We start from the raw sequence: 18,741 nt of genomic DNA on the forward strand, positions 1-18,741 counted from the left end.
GTTACCCTATAGAGGCACAACCAGCCCCACGCAGCCTGTTACCCTATAGAGGCACAATCATCCCCACGCAGCCTGTTACTCTATAGAGGCACAACCAGCCCCACGCAGCCTGTTACCCTATAGAGGCACAATCAGCCCCACGCAGCCTGTTACCCTATAGAGGCACAATCAGCCCCACGCAGCCTGTTACCCTATAGAGGCACAATCATCCCCACGCAGCCTGTTACCCTATAGAGGCACAATCATCCCCACGCAGCCTGTTACCCTATAGAGGCACATTCAGCCCCACACTGACTGTTACCCTATAGATGTACAATCAGCCCCACGCAGCCTGTTACCCTATAGAGGCACAATAAGCCCCACGCAGCCTGTTACCCTATAGAGGCACAATCAGCCCTACGCAGCCTGTTACCCTATAGAGGCACAATCAGCCCCACGCAGCCTGTTACCCTATAGAGGCACAACCAGCCCCACGCAGCCTGTTACCCTATAGAGGCACAATCATCCCCACGCAGCCTGTTACTCTATAGAGGCACAACCAGCCCCACGCAGCCTGTTACCCTATAGAGGCACAATCAGCCCCACGCAGCCTGTTACCCTATAGAGGCACAATCAGCCCCACGCAGCCTGTTACCCTATAGAGGCACAATCATCCCCACGCAGCCTGTTACCCTATAGAGGCACAATCATCCCCACGCAGCCTGTTACCCTATAGAGGCACATTCAGCCCCACACTGACTGTTACCCTATAGATGTACAATCAGCCCCACGCAGCCTGTTACCCTATAGAGGCACAATCAGCCCTACGCAGCCTGTTACCCTATAGAGGCACAATCAGCCCTACGCAGCCTGTTACCCTATAGAGGCACAATCAGCCCCACGCAGCCTGTTACCCTATAGAGGCACAATCAGCCCCACGCAGCCTGTTACCCTATAGAGGCACAATCAGCCCCACGCAGCCTGTTACCCTATAGAGGCACAATCATCCCCACGCAGCCTGTTACCCTATAGAGGCACAATCATCCCCACGCAGCCTGTTACCCTATAGAGGCACATTCAGCCCCACACTGACTGTTACCCTATAGATGTACAATCAGCCCCACGCAGCCTGTTACCCTATAGAGGCACAATCATCCCCACGCAGCCTGTTACCCTATAGAGGCACAATCAGCCCCACGCAGCCTGTTACCCTATAGAGGCACAACCAGCCCCACGCAGCCTGTTACCCTATAGAGGCACAATCATCCCCACGCAGCCTGTTACTCTATAGAGGCACAACCAGCCCCACGCAGCCTGTTACCCTATAGAGGCACAATCAGCCCCACGCAGCCTGTTACCCTATAGAGGCACAATCAGCCCCACGCAGCCTGTTACCCTATAGAGGCACAATCATCCCCACGCAGCCTGTTACCCTATAGAGGCACAATCATCCCCACGCAGCCTGTTACCCTATAGAGGCACATTCAGCCCCACACTGACTGTTACCCTATAGATGTACAATCAGCCCCACGCAGCCTGTTACCCTATAGAGGCACAATCAGCCCTACGCAGCCTGTTACCCTATAGAGGCACAATCAGCCCTACGCAGCCTGTTACCCTATAGAGGCACAATCATCCCCACGCAGCCTGTTACTCTATAGAGGCACAACCAGCCCCACGCAGCCTGTTACCCTATAGAGGCACAATCAGCCCCACGCAGCCTGTTACCCTATAGAGGCACAATCAGCCCCACGCAGCCTGTTACCCTATAGAGGCACAATCATCCCCACGCAGCCTGTTACCCTATAGAGGCACAATCATCCCCACGCAGCCTGTTACCCTATAGAGGCACATTCAGCCCCACACTGACTGTTACCCTATAGATGTACAATCAGCCCCACGCAGCCTGTTACCCTATAGAGGCACAATAAGCCCCACGCAGCCTGTTACCCTATAGAGGCACAATCAGCCCTACGCAGCCTGTTACCCTATAGAGGCACAATCAGCCCCACGCAGCCTGTTACCCTATAGAGGCACAACCAGCCCCACGCAGCCTGTTACCCTATAGAGGCACAATCATCCCCACGCAGCCTGTTACTCTATAGAGGCACAACCAGCCCCACGCAGCCTGTTACCCTATAGAGGCACAATCAGCCCCACGCAGCCTGTTACCCTATAGAGGCACAATCAGCCCCACGCAGCCTGTTACCCTATAGAGGCACAATCATCCCCACGCAGCCTGTTACCCTATAGAGGCACAATCATCCCCACGCAGCCTGTTACCCTATAGAGGCACATTCAGCCCCACACTGACTGTTACCCTATAGATGTACAATCAGCCCCACGCAGCCTGTTACCCTATAGAGGCACAATCAGCCCTACGCAGCCTGTTACCCTATAGAGGCACAATCAGCCCTACGCAGCCTGTTACCCTATAGAGGCACAATCAGCCCCACGCATCCTGTTATGCTACACACCCTCCAGCTGTACCGTTTATTTTTAAGGTCTATACTGGCTGAAGCAGGGGTGTACGGATTATACTGGATCTCCTGGCTGTCGGGAAAGGTATTGCAGCGCTGTGTCGGCACGGACTTTCGCAGCGCTGCTCAGTGTCAGGCGCTCCCTTTGCCCTACCCTGGCAGCGCCAGCAGCCCCCAGGAACAGTCACCAGTACCATAGACGAGTCCCCGCTGACACGTCTCATGCCCCCCTTTACCAGTGGCCACGCCCCCTCTACAAATGACGACTCTCCCTTTTTACAGCAAAATGTTAGGAGATATGACGCTATAGCGGTCTATTTAGTAAGCCTTGGACGGAGATAGAGTGGGGTAACCAGTTTCCCACGGTCAATGTCTGCGGGTAATTGTATCGCCGGGCGCTATCCTATTAGTCCCGATGCGACGCGCTCCTGCTCGCCTCAGCATCCGAAGCATAATCCGCGATAAGGGGCCGCGATAACACACGGGATCAGGGACTAATCCCCGGTACACGATCTCAGGTACAATTCTGGCCAATCAAAATGGCCTCAAATTACACCGCGACAGTGACCATCGGCCATTAATGGCGATATCCAGCCAAACACCATGGAGAATACATGGATACCGCACAAAGTTCCAGCCAATCAGCTCCTAGCTGCCATGTCACATGGGGTGATTGGCGGGTACTTCATCTCCAGCCATAGGTTAGTACACAGACCCCGCCCATAGAGGCACGAGCACAGCCATTGGCCAGACCCTGGCGCGTGTTACATGTCCGGCAAAGCGGGAAATAAGTAGCTGCAGCTGATTGGCTGCTCTGTCCCTTGCACTAGTTGCCATGGAGACAGCATTGTCTCCGTTTAGGATTATACGATGAATAAAGCTAGGCGGAAGCAGGATGTACTGCGGGCGGCCTGTGATTGGCTGAGCGCTCTATGTACACCAGGGGCGCGCGCCGGCTGCTGTAGTGACAGCACCACGTGTCCGCAGCAGCAGCATGGAGGTGAGCGGGGCCCGGGGGTTACCCCGGGGAGGGGGGCCTGTGTGAGGAGGAGGAGGGGGGGTTACTCCTGGGAGTGGGGCCCGTGTGAGGAGGAGAATGAGGTGTACCCCGGGGAGAGGGGCCTGTGTGCAGGGGTACACCCCCCGTGTGAGGAGGAGGATGGGGTGTACCCCTGCAAGGGGGGCCCGTGTGAGGAGGAGGAGGGGGGTTACCCCTGGGAGGGGGGCCCGTGTGAGGAGGAGGATGAGGTGTACCCCGGGGAGAGGGGCCCGTGTGAGGAGGAGGATGAGGTGTACCCCGGGGAGAGGGGCCCGTGTGAGGAGGAGGATGAGGTGTACCCCGGGGAGAGGGGCCCGTGTGAGGAGGAGGATGAGGTGTACCCCGGGGAGAGGGGCCTGTGTGAGGAGGAGGATGGGGTTACCCCTGGGAGTGGTGCCCGTGTGAGGAGGATGGGGGTTACCCCTGGGAGTGGGGCCTGTGTGAGGAGGGGGGTTACCCCTGGGAGGGGGGCCCGTGTGAGGAGGGGGGTTACCCCTGGGAGGGGGGCCCGTGTGAGGAGGATGGGGGTTACCCCTGGGAGGGGGGCCCGTGTGAGGAGGAGGGGGGTTACCCCTGGGAGTGGGGCCCGTGTGAGGAGGATGGGGTTACCCTTGGGAGAGGGGTCTGTGTGAGGAGGAGGAGGGGGTTTCCCCTGGGAGGGGGGCCCGTGTGAGGAGGAGGTGGGGTTACCCCTGGGAGGGGGGCCCGTGTGAGGAGGAGGATGGGGGTTACCCCTGGGAGTGGGGCCCGTGTGAGGAGGAGGATGGGGGTTACCCCTGGGAGAGGGGCCCGTGTGAGGAGGAGGAGGGGGGTGTACCCTGGGGAGAGGGGTCTGTGTGAGGAGGAGGAGGGGGTTACCCCTGGGAGGGGGGCCCGTGTGAGGAGGAGGAGGGGGTTACCCCTGGGAGTGGGGCCCGTGTGAGGAGGAGGAGGGGGTTACCCCAGGGAGGGGGGCCCGTGTGAGGAGGAGGAGGGGGTTACTCCTGGGAGGGGGGCCCGTGTGAGGAGGAGGAGGAGGAGGGGGGCCCGTGTGAGGAGGAGGAGGAGGGGGTTACCCCTGGGAGTGGGGCCCGTGTGAGGAGGGGGTTACCCCGGGGAGAGGGGCCTCTGTGAGGAGGAGGAGGGGGGCCTGTGTGAGGAGGAGGAGGTGAACCCCGGGGAGGGGGTCCTGTGTGAGGAGGAGGAGGTGTACCCTGGGGAGGGGGACCTGTGAGGAGGGGGTGTACCCCGGGGAGAGGGGCCTGTGTGCAGGGGTACACCCCCCGTGTGAGGAGGAGGATGGGGTGTACCCCTGCAAGGGGGGCCCGTGTGAGGAGGAGGAGGGGGGTTACCCCTGGGAGGGGGGCCCGTGTGAGGAGGAGGATGAGGTGTACCCCGGGGAGAGGGGCCCGTGTGAGGAGGAGGATGAGGTGTACCCCGGGGAGAGGGGCCCGTGTGAGGAGGAGGATGAGGTGTACCCCGGGGAGAGGGGCCTGTGTGAGGAGGAGGATGAGGTGTACCCCGGGGAGAGGGGCCTGTGTGAGGAGGAGGATGGGGTTACCCCTGGGAGTGGTGCCCGTGTGAGGAGGAGGGGGGTTACCCCTGGGAGTGGTGCCCGTGTGAGGAGGAGGGGGGTTACCCCTGGGAGTGGTGCCCGTGTGAGGAGGAGGGGGGTTACCCCTGGGAGTGGTGCCCGTGTGAGGAGGAGGGGGGTTACCCCTGGGAGTGGTGCCCGTGTGAGGAGGAGGGGGTTTACCCCTGGGAGTGGGGCCCGTGTGAGGAGGAGGGGTTTACCCCTGGGAGAGGGGTCCGTGTGAGGAGGAGGAGGGGTTTACCCCTGGGAGGGGGGCCCGTGTGAGGAGGAGGATGGGGGTCACCCCTAGGAGAGGGGTCTGTGTGAGGAGGAGGGGGTTACCCCTGGGAGGGGGGCCCGTGTGAGGAGGAGGAGGGGGTTTCCCCTGGGAGTGGGGCCCGTGTGAGGAGGAGGAGGGGGTTTCCCCTGGGAGTGGGGCCCGTGTGAGGAGGAGGAGGGGGTTACCCCGGGGAGAGGGGCCCGTGTGAGGAGGAGGAGGGGGTTACCCCTGGGAGGGGGGCCCGTGTGAGGAGGAGGAGGAGGGGGGGGTAACCCCTGGGAGTGGTGCCCGTGTGAGGAGGAGGGGGGTTACCCCTGGGAGTGGTGCCCGTGTGAGGAGGAGGGGGGTTACCCCTGGGAGTGGGGCCCGTGTGAGGAGGAGTGGTTTACCCCTGGGAGGGGGGCCCGTGTGAGGAGGAGGAGGGGGGCCCGTGTGAGGAGGAGGAGGAGGGGGTTACCCTTGGGAGAGGGGCCTGTGTGAGGAGGAGGAGGGGGTTACCCCTGGGAGTTGTGCCCGTGTGAGGAGGAGGGGGTTACCCCTGGGAGGGGGGCCCGTGTGAGGAGGAGGGGGTTACCCCTGGGAGTGGTGCCCGTGTGAGGAGGAGGGGGGTTACCCCTGGGAGTGGTGCCCGTGTGAGGAGGAGGGGGGTTACCCCTGGGAGTGGTGCCCGTGTGAGGAGGAGGGGGGTTACCCCTGGGAGGGGGGCCCGTGTGAGGAGGAGGAGGGGGGTTACCCCTGGGAGGGGGGCCCGTGTGAGGAGGAGGAGGGGGGTTACCCCTGGGAGGGGGGCCCGTGTGAGGAGGAGGGGGGTTACCCCTGGGAGGGGGGCCCGTGTGAGGAGGATGGGGGTTACCCCTGGGAGAGGGGTCTGTGTGAGGAGGAGGAGGAGGGGGTTACCCCTGGGAGGGGGGCCCGTGAGGAGGATGGGGGTTACACCTGGGAGGGGGGCCTGTGTGAGGAGGAGGGGGGTTACCCCTGGGAGTGGGGCCCGTGTGAGGAGGATGGGGGTTACCCCTGGGAGAGGGGTCTGTGTGAGGAGGAGGAGGGGGTTACCCCTGGGAGGGGGGCCCGTGTGAGGAGGAGGGGGGTTACCCCTGGGAGGGGGGCCTGTGTGAGGAGGAGGAGGGGGGGGGCTGTGTGAGGAGGAGGAGGAGGAGGAGGAGGAGGAGGTGAACCCCGGGGAGGGGGTCCTGTGTGAGGAGGAGGAGCTGTACCCCGGGGAGGGGGACCTGTGAGGAGGGGGTGTACCCCGGGGAGGGGGACCTGTGTGAGGAGGGTGTGTACCCCGGGGAGGGGGACCTGTGTGAGGAGGGTGTGTACCCTGGGGAGAGGGGCCTGTGAGGAGGGGGTGTACCCCGGGGAGGGGGACCTGTGTGAGGAGGAGGAGGGGGTGTACCCTGGGGAGAGGGGCCTGTGTGAGGAGGAGGAGGGGGTGTACCCTGGGGAGAGGGGCCTGTGTGAGGAGGAGGAGGGGGTTACCCCTGGGAGGGGGGCCCGTGTGAGGAGGAGGATGGGGGTTACCCCTGGGAGAGGGGTCTGTGTGAGGAGGAGGGGGTTACCCCTGGGAGGGGGGCCCGTGTGAGGAGGAGGAGGGGGTTTCCCCTGGGAGTGGGGCCCGTGTGAGGAGGAGGAGGGGGTTTCCCCTGGGAGTGGGGCCCGTGTGAGGAGGAGGAGGGGGTTACCCCGGGGAGAGGGGCCCATGTGAGGAGGAGGAGGGGGTTACCCCTGGGAGGGGGGCCCGTGTGAGGAGGAGGAGGAGGAGGGGGTAACCCCTGGGAGTGGTGCCCGTGTGAGGAGGAGGGGGGTTACCCCTGGGAGTGGTGCCCGTGTGAGGAGGAGGGGGGTTACCCCTGGGAGTGGGGCCCGTGTGAGGAGGAGGGGTTTACCCCTGGGAGGGGGGCCCGTGTGAGGAGGAGGAGGAGGGGGTTACCCCTGGGAGGGGGGCCCGTGTGAGGAGGAGGGGGTTACCCTTGGGAGAGGGGCCTGTGTGAGGAGGAGGAGGGGGTTACCCCTGGGAGTGGTGCCCGTGTGAGGAGGAGGGGTTTACCCCTGGGAGTGGGGCCCGTGTGAGGAGGAGGGGTTTACCCCTGGGAGGGGGGCCCGTGTGAGGAGGAGGAGGGGGGCCCGTGTGAGGAGGAGGAGGAGGGGGTTACCCTTGGGAGAGGGGCCTGTGTGAGGAGGAGGAGGGGGTTACCCCTGGGAGTTGTGCCCGTGTGAGGAGGAGGGGGTTACCCCTGGGAGGGGGGCCCGTGTGAGGAGGAGGGGGGTTACCCCTGGGAGTGGTGCCCGTGTGAGGAGGAGGGGGGTTACCCCTGGGAGGGGGGCCCGTGTGAGGAGGAGGGGGGTTACCCCTGGGAGTGGTGCCCGTGTGAGGAGGAGGGGGGTTACCCCTGGGAGGGGGGCCCGTGTGAGGAGGAGGGGGGTTACCCCTGGGAGGGGGGCCCGTGTGAGGAGGAGGGGGGTTACCCCTGGGAGGGGGGCCCGTGTGAGGAGGATGGGGGGTTACCCCTGGGAGGGGGGCCCGTGTGAGGAGGATGGGGGGTTACCCCTGGGAGGGGGGCCCGTGTGAGGAGGAGGGGGGTTACCCCTGGGAGGGGGGCCCGTGTGAGGAGGAGGGGGGTTACCCCTGGGAGGGGGGCCCGTGTGAGGAGGATGGGGGTTACCCCTGGGAGAGGGGTCTGTGTGAGGAGGAGGAGGGGGTTACCCCTGGGAGGGGGGCCCGTGAGGAGGATGGGGGTTACACCTGGGAGGGGGGCCTGTGTGAGGAGGAGGGGGGTTACCCCTGGGAGTGGGGCCCGTGTGAGGAGGATGGGGGTTACCCCTGGGAGAGGGGTCTGTGTGAGGAGGAGGAGGGGGTTACCCCTGGGAGGGGGGCCCGTGTGAGGAGGAGGGGGGTTACCCCTGGGAGGGGGGCCTGTGTGAGGAGGAGGAGGAGGAGGGGGGGGGCTGTGTGAGGATGAGGAGGAGGAGGAGGAGGAGGAGGAGGTGGTGAACCCCGGGGAGGGGGTCCTGTGTGAGGAGGAGGAGCTGTACCCCGGGGAGGGGGACCTGTGAGGAGGAGGAGGGGGTGTACCCCGGGGAGGGGGACCTGTGTGAGGAGGGTGTGTACCCCGGGGAGGGGGACCTGTGTGAGGAGGGTGTGTACCCTGGGGAGAGGGGCCTGTGAGGAGGGGGTGTACCCCGGGGAGGGGTACCTGTGTGAGGAGGAGGAGGGGGTGTACCCTGGGGAGAGGGGCCTGTGTGAGGAGGAGGAGGGGGTGTACCCTGGGGAGAGGGGCCTGTGTGAGGAGGAGGAGGGGGTGTACCCCGGGGAGAGGGGCCTGTGTGAGGAGGAGGGGGTGTACCCCGGGGGAGGGGCCTGTGTGAGGAGGAGGGGGGTGTACCCCGGGGAGAGGGGCCTGTGTGAGGAGGAGGGGGGTGTACCCCGGGGAGAGGGGCCTGTGTGAGGAGGAGGGGGGTGTACCCCGGGGAGAGGGGCCTGTGTGAGGAGGAGGAGGTGAACCCCGGGGAGGGGGTCCTGTGTGAGGATGAGGGGATGTACCCCGGGGAGGGGGACCTGTGTGAGGAGGGGGTGTACCCCGGGGAGGGGGACCTGTGTGAGGAGGGGGTGTACCCCGGGGAGAGGGGCCTGTGTGAGGAGGAGGAAGGGGTGTACCCCGGGGAGGGGGGCCTGTGTGAGGAGGAGGGGGGGTGTACCCCGGGGAGAGGGGCCTGTGTGAGGAGGAGGTGTACCCTGGGGAGAGGGGCCTGTGAGGAGGAGGAGGAGGTGTACCCCGGGGAGAGGGGCCTGTGTGAGGAGGAGGAAGGGGTGTACCCCGGGGAGAGGGGCCTGTGTGAGGAGGAGGAAGGGGTGTACCCCGGGGAGAGGGGCCTGTGTGAGGAGGAGGGGGGGTGTACCCCGGGGAGAGGGGCCTGTGTGAGGAGGAGGTGTACCCTGGGGAGAGGGGCCTGTGAGGAGGAGGTGTACCCCGGGGAGAGGGGCCTGTGTGAGGAGGAGGAGGGGGGTGTAGCCCGGGGAGAGGGGCCTGTGTGAGGAGGAGGAGGGGGGTGTAGCCCGGGGAGAGGGGCCTGTGTGAGGAGGAGGAGGGGGTGTACCCCGGGGAGAGGGGCCTGTGTGAGGAGGAGGAGGGGGTGTACCCCGGGGAGAGGGGCCTGTGTGAGGAGGAGGAGGAGGATGAGGTGTACCCCGGGGAGAGGGGCCTGTGTGAGCAGGATGGGGGGTGTACCCCGGGGTGGGGGGCCTGTGTGAGGAGGAGGTTACCCTGGGGAGGGGGGCCTGTGTGAGGAGGGGGTGTACCCCGGGGAGAGGGGCCTGTGTGGGGAGGAGGAGGGGGTGTACCCTGGGGAGGGGGGCCTGTGTGAGGAGGATGGGGGTTACCCCTGGGAGAGGGGCCTGTGTGAGGAGGGGGTGTACTCCGGGGAGGGGGGCCTGTGTGAGGAGGATGGGGGGTGTACCCCGGGGTGGGGGGCCTGTGTGAGGAGGATGGGGGGTGTACCGCAGGGAGGGGAGCAGCTAGGGTTACCACCTCATCCCCTTAATTCTGGACACATTTATTACACAGGTTCTGGGGCTGGCTAACTTCTAGACTCCATGTCACCTGGTTTTAATCAGCCCCAGAACCTGTGTAAGTAATGAGGTGGTGACCCTGGGAGTAGCGCTGATATTTGATGCCCTTTTTGCCTTTAGAGCCCGCTCCCATCCGAGCCCCTCAGCCCCGCCAGTGACTTCCATTTCAGTGACGCCCCAACATTGGAGGAAATGTGAGTATTGGGGTAAAGGGGGATTACAGGATCTGTCCCCCCGCTGTACCCTCCCAGATGCTATATAACCAGTGCCTCTCTCCTGGTGCTGCCACTACTGTACCCTCCCAGATGTTATATAACCGGTGCCTCTCTCCTGGTGCTGCCACTACTGTACCCTCCCAGATGCTATATAACCGGTGCCTCTCTCCTGGTGCTGCCACTACTGTACCCTCCCAGATGTTATATAACCGGTGCCTCTCTCCTGGTGCTGCCACTACTGTACCCTCCCAGATGCTATATAACCAGTGCCTCTCTCCTGGTGCTGCCACTACTGTACCCTCCCAGATGCTATATAACCAGTGCCTCTCTCCTGGTGCTGCCACTACTGTACCCTCCCAGATGCTATATAACCAGTGCCTCTCTCCTGGTGCTGCCACTACTGTACACTCCCAGATGTTATATAACCAGTGCCTCTCTCTCCTGGTGCTGCCACTACTGTACACTCCCAGATGGTATATAACCGGTGCCTCTCTCTCCTGGTGCTGCCACTACTGTACCCTCCCAGATGTTATATAACCAGTGCCTCTCTCCTGGTGCTGCCACTACTGTACCCTCCCAGATGTTGTATAACCAGTGCCTCTCTCCTGGTGCTGCCACTACTGTACCCTCCCAGATGCTATATAACCAGTGCCTCTCTCCTGGTGCTGCCACTACTGTACCCTCCCAGATGTTATATAACCAGTGCCTCTCTCCTGGTGCTGCCACTACTGTACACTCCCAGATGTTATATAACCGGTGCCTCTCTCCTGGTGCTGCCACTACTGTACACTCCCAGATGTTATATAACCAGTGCCTCTCTCTCCTGGTGCTGCCACTACTGTACCATCCCAGATGCTATATAACCAGTGCCTCTCTCCTGGTGCTGCCACTACTGTACCCTCCCAGATGCTATATAACCGGTGCCTCTCTCTCTCCTGGTGCTGCCACTGCTGTACACTCCCAGATGTTATATAACCGGTGCCTCTCTCCTGGTGCTGCCACTACTGTACACTCCCAGATGTTATATAACCGGTGCCTCTCTCTCTCCTGGTGCTGCCACTACTGTACACTCCCAGATGTTATATAACCGGTGCCTCTCTCTCCTGGTGCTGCCACTACTGTACACTCCCAGATGTTATATAACCGGTGCCTCTCTCTCCTGGTGCTGCCACTACTGTACACTCCCAGATGTTATATAACCGGTGCCTCTCTCTCCTGGTGCTGCCACTACTGTACACTCCCAGATGTTATATAACTGGTGCCTCTCTCTCTCCTGGTGCTGCCACTACTGTACACTCCCAGATGTTATATAACCAGTGCCTCTCTCCTGGTGCTGCCACTACTGTACACTCCCAGATGTTATATAACCGGTGCCTCTCTCTCCTGGTGCTGCCACTACTGTACACTCCCAGATGTTATATAACCGGTGCCTCTCTCTCCTGGTGCTGCCACTACTGTACACTCCCAGATGTTATATAACCGGTGCCTCTCTCCTGGTGCTGCCACTACTGTACACTCCCAGATGTTATATAACCGGTGCCTCTCTTCTGGTGCTGCCACTACTGTACACTCCCAGATGTTATATAACCAGTGCCTCTCTCCTGGTGCTGCCACTACTGTACACTCCCAGATGTTATATAACCAGTGCCTCTCTCCTGGTGCTGCCACTACTGTACACTCCCAGATGTTATATAACCAGTGCCTCTCTCCTGGTGCTGCCACTACTGTACCCTCCCAGATGGTATATAACCGGTGCCTCTCTCTCCTGGTGCTGCCACTACTGTACACTCCCAGATGTTATATAACCGGTGCCTCTCTCCTGGTGCTGCCACTACTGTACACTCCCAGATGCTATATAACCGGTGCCTCTCTCCTGGTGCTGCCACTACTGTACCCTCCCAGATGCTATATAACCGGTGCCTCTCTCCTGGTGCTGCCACTACTGTACACTCCCAGATGTTATATAACCAGTGCCTCTCTCTCCTGGTGCTGCCACTACTGTACACTCCCAGATGCTATATAACCGGTGCCTCTCTCTCCTGGTGCTGCCACTACTGTACACTCCCAGATGCTATATAACCGGTGCCTCTCTCTCCTGGTGCTGCCACTACTGTACACTCCCAGATGCTATATAACCGGTGCCTCTCTCTCCTGGTGCTGCCACTACTGTACACTCCCAGATGCTATATAACCGGTGCCTCTCTCTCCTGGTGCTGCCACTACTGTACACTCCCAGATGCTATATAACCAGTGCCTCTTTCTCCTGGTGCTGCCACTACTGTACACTCCCAGATGTTATATAACCGGTGCCTCTTTCCTGGTGCTGCCACTACTGTACCCTCCCAGATGTTATATAACCAGTGCCTCTCTCCTGGTGCTGCCACTACTGTACCCTCCCAGATGTTATATAACCAGTGCCTCTCTCCTGGTGCTGCCACTACTGTACCCTCCCAGATGCTATATAACCAGTGCCTCTCTCCTGGTGCTGCCACTACTGTACCCTCCCAGATGTTATATAACCAGTGCCTCTCTCCTGGTGCTGCCACTACTGTACCCTCCCAGATGTTATATAACCAGTGCCTCTCTCCTGGTGCTGCCACTACTGTACCCTCCCAGATGCTATATAACCAGTGCCTCTCTCCTGGTGCTGCCACTACTGTACACTCCCAGATGTTATATAACCGGCGCCTGTCTCTCCTGGTGCTGCCACTACTGTACACTCCCAGATGTTATATAACCGGTGCCTCTCTCCTGGTGCTGCCACTACTGTACACTCCCAGATGTTATATAACCGGTGCCTCTCTCTCCTGGTGCTGCCACTACTGTACCATCCCAGATGCTATATAACCAGTGCCTCTCTCCTGGTGCTGCCACTACTGTACCCTCCCAGATGCTATATAACCGGTGCCTCTCTCCTGGTGCTGCCACTGCTGTACACTCCCAGATGTTATATAACCGGTGCCTCTCTCCTGGTGCTGCCACTACTGTACACTCCCAGATGTTATATAACTGGTGCCTCTCTCTCTCCTGGTGCTGCCACTACTGTACACTCCCAGATGTTATATAACCGGTGCCTCTCTCTCCTGGTGCTGCCACTACTGTACACTCCCAGATGTTATATAACCGGTGCCTCTCTCTCCTGGTGCTGCCACTACTGTACACTCCCAGATGTTATATAACCGGTGCCTCTCTCCTGGTGCTGCCACTACTGTACACTCCCAGATGTTATATAACCGGTGCCTCTCTCTCCTGGTGCTGCCACTACTGTACACTCCCAGATGTTATATAACCAGTGCCTCTCTCCTGGTGCTGCCACTACTGTACACTCCCAGATGTTATATAACCGGTGCCTCTTTCCTGGTGCTGCCACTACTGTACCCTCCCAGATGTTATATAACCGGCGCCTGTCTCTCCTGGTGCTGCCACTACTGTACACTCCCAGATGTTATATAACCGGTGCCTCTCTCCTGGTGCTGCCACAACTGTACACTCCCAGATGCTATATAACCAGTGCCTCTCTCCTGGTGCTGCCACTACTGTACCCTCCCAGATGCTATATAACTGGTGCCTCTCTCCTGGTGCTGCCACTACTGTACCCTCCCAGATGCTATATAACCGGTGCCTCTCTCTCTCCTGGTGCTGCCACTACTGTACACTCCCAGATGTTATATAACCGGTGCCTCTCTCCTGGTGCTGCCACTACTGTACACTCCCAGATGTTATATAACCGGTGCCTCTCTCCTGGTGCTGCCACTACTGTACCCTCCCAGATGGTATATAACCGGTGCCTCTCTCTCCTGGTGCTGCCACTACTGTACACTCCCAGATGTTATATAACCAGTACCTCTCTCTCCTGGTGCTGCCACTACTGTACCCTCCCAGATGCTATATAACCGGTGCCTCTCTCTCTCCTGGTGCTGCCACTACTGTACACTCCCAGATGTTATATAACCGGTGCCTCTCTCTCCTGGTGCTGCCACTACTGTACCCTCCCAGATGGTATATAACCGGTGCCTCTCTCTCCTGGTGCTGCCACTACTGTACCCTCCCAGATGTTATATAACCGGTGCCTCTCTCTCTCCTGGTGCTGCCACTACTGTACCCTCCCAGATGTTATATAACCGGTGCCTCTCTCTCTCCTGGTGCTGCCACTACTGTACCCTCCCAGATGTTATATAACCGGTGCCTCTCTCCTGGTGCTGCCACTACTGTACACTCCCAGATGTTATATAACCGGTGCCTCTCTCCTGGTGCTGCCACTACTGTACACTCCCAGATGTTATATAACCGGTGCCTCTCTCCTGGTGCTGCCACTACTGTACACTCCCAGATGTTATATAACCGGTGCCTCTCTCTCCTGGTGCTGCCACTACTGTACACTCCCAGATGTTATATAACCAGTGCCTCTCTCCTGGTGCTGCCACTACTGTACACTCCCAGATGCTATATAACCAGTGCCTCTCTCTCCTGGTGCTGCCACTACTGTACACTCCCAGATGTTATATAACCAGTGCCTCTCTCCTGGTGCTGCCACTACTGTACACTCCCAGATGCTATATAACCGGTGCCTCTCTCTCCTGGTGCTGCCACTACTGTACACTCCCAGATGCTATATAACCGGTGCCTCTCTCCTGGTGCTGCCACTACTGTACACTCCCAGATGTTATATAACCGGTGCCTCTCTCCTGGTGCTGCCACTACTGTACACTCCCAGATGTTATATAACCGGTGCCTCTCTCTCCTGGTGCTGCCACTACTGTACACTCCCAGATGTTATATAACCAGTGCCTCTCTCCTGGTGCTGCCACTACTGTACCCTCCCAGATGCTATATAACCGGTGCCTCTCTCTCCTGGTGCTGCCACTACTGTACACTCCCAGATGTTATATAACCGGTGCCTCTCTCTCCTGGTGCTGCCACTACTGTACACTCCCAGATGTTATATAACTGGTGCCTCTCTCTCCTGGTGCTGCCACTACTGTACACTCCCAGATGTTATATAACCGGTGCCTCTCTCCTGGTGCTGCCACTACTGTACACTCCCAGATGTTATATAACCGGTGCCTCTCTCTCCTGGTGCTGCCACTGCTGTACACTCCCAGATGTTATATAACCGGTGCCTCTCTCCTGGTGCTGCCACTACTGTACACTCCCAGATGCTATATAACCGGTGCCTCTCTCCTGGTGCTGCCACTACTGTACACTCCCAGATGTTATATAACCGGTGCCTCTCTCCTGGTGCTGCCACTACTGTACACTCCCAGATGTTATATAACCAGTGCCTCTCTCTCCTGGTGCTGCCACTACTGTACACTCCCAGATGCTATATAACCGGTGCCTCTCTCTCTCCTGGTGCTGCCACTACTGTACACTCCCAGATGCTATATAACCGGTGCCTCTCTCTCTCTCCTGGTGCTGCCACTACTGTACACTCCCAGATGCTATATAACCGGTGCCTCTCTCTCCTAGCCGCTGTCTGCAGGCACGGTTCACAGCGGACAGAGATTGGAACCAGTTTCATCAGCCCCGGAACCTCCTGCTGGCCCTGGTTGGTGAAGTGGGGGAGCTGGCCGAGCTCTTGTGAGTATCCGCCATTGATATAAATGGTATATCCGTCCCTCGTTCTCCTCTTCACCCGGGATTATCCTGTGTGTAGGGAGATCCTGTCCTGGTACAGTGGGATGTGTCACCTCTGATTGTCCCTTAGGTTTAATGGAGGTCCATATAGTATAACCCCGGTAGGGGGCTTTGGGATATAGCCAGTATAGACACACCTGAGTGGCAGTTGTACTCGCTCCTATTGCGCCCCTAGGGTACATTCCCTGGCTGAGCCTTTGTGAGTATGAATAGGGGTATTAGTAACCTCTTGCTGGGGAGGAGGTGTTGGGGCTTTGTATGATGGGGATAATTGGGGATTGGGGCTGATGGAGGGTGGTGTTGAGTGGGGGGGGTATGGGTTTTGGGGTGGTCTCCTGTAAATGTGTCTCTTGTCAGTCAGTGGCAGGGTGAGGTCAAGGAAGGTCTCCCCGGCTGGACGCCATCTCAGCGCCAATCTCTGTCCCACGAACTCAGTGATGTCCTCATCTACCTCCTGGAACTAGCGGAGAAGTGTCGCGTGGATCTCCCTCGCGCTGTCTTGGCCAAGATGGAGCTGAACGCCAAGAAGTATCCAGCGGCGCAAGTGCAGGGCAGCGCCAAAAAGTACACGGAGTACGGCGCAGAGAATGGGGCTCGGGAAGAGCAGGATTAATGTTGTAAGATCATCTGGTTTCTCATGGACCGTGTTCTGCCCCCACAGCATGGGGGTCTCCTGTGGGAACGCTGCACCCTAATCCTGCAGGGAGCTTGTTCAGTTGTGTTTCTGTGCTGATGTTACTGTGTAGGGGTCTCCCTGTATATGTAGCGCTGGGCTGTGGGTGGGGTGCCGCGGCAGGAAATGTCAGTGTATACAGCGGGCACACTGTGATAGAGGCGTCTATATCTTACTCTGTGTATTCCGGCAGAGTGCCGGCTTCTGCCGCTGACTGGCTGGTGCTTATGATACGCAGTGTGTCCTCATCTGAGCGAGGAATCGTCTGCTCGTCGTGCCCCCGGATGTATTGTCATGGAGATATACGCTGCCCCCCAACCCATCTGTACATAACACCAGGACCATGTGTTCACAAGAGTTGTTTGTTTTTATAGTCTCTCTTCTGCTTTTATTATTTATAATTTTTTTGAGCATTTCCTCAATAAAAAAATGTTTGTTTTTTAAAACCCTGATTATCTGCCTATTTATTATTTACATGATTACATGTTGTGTTCTGTTTGATCAGAAGATCTGTAATTATGCACATCTGTATGATTAATGGGGGAGGGGGGCGGTGGATGTAGAGATGTGTCCTTGTACACCCAGCGTATAAACGCCATATAGCGCCAGATGCCCGACATGACAGACGTGCAGCGTTCCATCTGTGTCTTATTCACACCGCTCACCGTGTACTAGAGGCGCTGGGCTGTAACTACACAGGGATTAGTGTAACAGGTAGTAAGGTGCAGGGAACACCGCTCCCCGTGTCCTAGAGGTGCTGGGCTATAACTACACAGGAATTAGTGTAACACAGGTACTAAGGTGCAGGGAACACCGCTCCCCGTGTCCTAGAGGCGCTGGGCTGTAACTACAAAGGAATTAGTGTAACACAGGTAGTAAGGTGCAGGGAACACCGCTCCCCGTGTACTAGAGGCGCTGGGCTATAACTACACAGGAATTAGTGTAACACAGGTAGTAAGGTGCAGGGAACACCGCTCCCCGTGTAATAGAGGCGCTGGGCTGTAACTACAAAGGAATTAGTGTAACACAGGTAGTAAGGTGCAGGGAACACCGCTCCCCGTGTACTAGAGGCGCTGGGCTGTAACTACACAGGAATTAGTGTAACACAGGTAGTAAGGTGCAGGGAACACCGCTCCCCGTGTACTAGAGGCGCTGGGCTATAACTACACAGGAATTAGTGTAACACAGGTAGTAAGGTGCAGGGAACACCGCTCCCCGTGTCCTAGAGGTGCTGGGCTATAACTACACAGGAATTAGTATAACACATGTACTAAGGTGCAGGGAACACCGCTCCCCGTGTCCTAGAGGCGCTGGGCTGTAACTACAAAGGAATTAGTGTAACACAGGTAGTAAGGTGCGGGAACACCGCTCCCCGTGTACTAGAGGCGCTGGGCTGTAACTACAAAGGAATTCGTGTAACACAGGTAGTAAGGTGTAGTGAACACCGCTCCCCGTGTCCTAGAGGCGCTGGGCTGTAACTACACAGGAATTAGTGTAACACATGTAGTAAGGTGCAGGGAACACCGCTCCCCGTGTACTAGAGGCGCTGGGCTGTAACTACACAGGGATTAGTGTAACACAGGTAGTAAGGTGCAGGAACACCGCTCCCCGTGTACTAGAGGCGCTGGGCTATAACTACACAGGAATTAGCGTAACACATGTACTAAGGTACAGGGAACACCGCTCCCCGTGTACTAGAGGCGCTGGGCTGTAACTACACAGGAATTAGTGTAACACAGGTAGTAAGGTGCAGGGAACACCGCTCCCCGTGTCCTAGAGGCGCTGGGCTGTAACTACAAAGGAATTAGTGTAACACAGGTAGTAAGGTGCAGGGAACACCGCTCCCCGTGTACTAGAGGCGCTGGGCTATAACTACACAGGAATTAGTGTAACACAGGTAGTAAGGTGCAGGGAACACCGCTCCCCGTGTACTAGAGGTGCTGGGCTGTAACTACACAGGAATTAGTGTAACACAGGTAGTAAGGTGCAGGGAACACCGCTCCCCGTGTACTAGAGGCGCTGTGCTATAACTACACAGGAATTAGTGTAACACAGGTAGTAAGGTGCAGGGAACACCGCTCCCCGTGTACTAGAGGTGCTGGGCTGTAACTACAAAGGAATTAGTGTAACACAGGTAGTAAGGTGCAGGGAACACCGCTCCCCGTGTACTAGAGGCGCTGGGCTGTAACTACACAGGAATTAGTGTAACACAGGTACTAAGGTGCAGGGAACACCGCTCCCCGTGTACTAGAGGCGCTGGGCTATAACTACACAGGAATTAGTGTAACACATGTAGTAAGGTGCAGGGAACACTGCTCC

The 18,741-nt window shown here is 58.8% G+C and overlaps 1 protein-coding gene across 1 annotated transcript; it reads left to right on the forward strand.

Annotated features, from left to right (window-relative positions):
• The first annotated feature begins 3,349 nt into the window (after positions 1-3,349).
• Positions 3,350-16,868, forward strand: DCTPP1 (dCTP pyrophosphatase 1). Its single transcript, XM_063932528.1, has 4 exons — positions 3,350-3,459; positions 10,018-10,091; positions 15,582-15,692; positions 16,107-16,868. Exons 1-4 carry the CDS (start codon positions 3,454-3,456, stop codon positions 16,360-16,362), a joined length of 447 nt encoding a protein of 148 aa, XP_063788598.1. The 5' UTR covers positions 3,350-3,453; the 3' UTR covers positions 16,363-16,868.
• The last annotated feature ends 1,873 nt before the right edge of the window (positions 16,869-18,741 follow it).

Source organism: Pseudophryne corroboree, chromosome 7 (genome assembly GCF_028390025.1).
Source record: "Pseudophryne corroboree isolate aPseCor3 chromosome 7, aPseCor3.hap2, whole genome shotgun sequence".
NCBI lineage: Eukaryota > Metazoa > Chordata > Amphibia > Anura > Myobatrachidae > Pseudophryne > Pseudophryne corroboree.

What these genes read in the sequence shown, in the direction of transcription:
- DCTPP1 (XM_063932528.1), top strand. An exon ending in GCCCCAACATTGGAGGAAAT is followed by an intron (nt 10,092 to 15,581) that starts GTGAGTATTGGG and finishes TCTCTCTCCTAG; the next exon opens with CCGCTGTCTGCAGGCACGGT. An exon ending in GGGGAGCTGGCCGAGCTCTT is followed by an intron (nt 15,693 to 16,106) that starts GTGAGTATCCGC and finishes GTCTCTTGTCAG; the next exon opens with TCAGTGGCAGGGTGAGGTCA.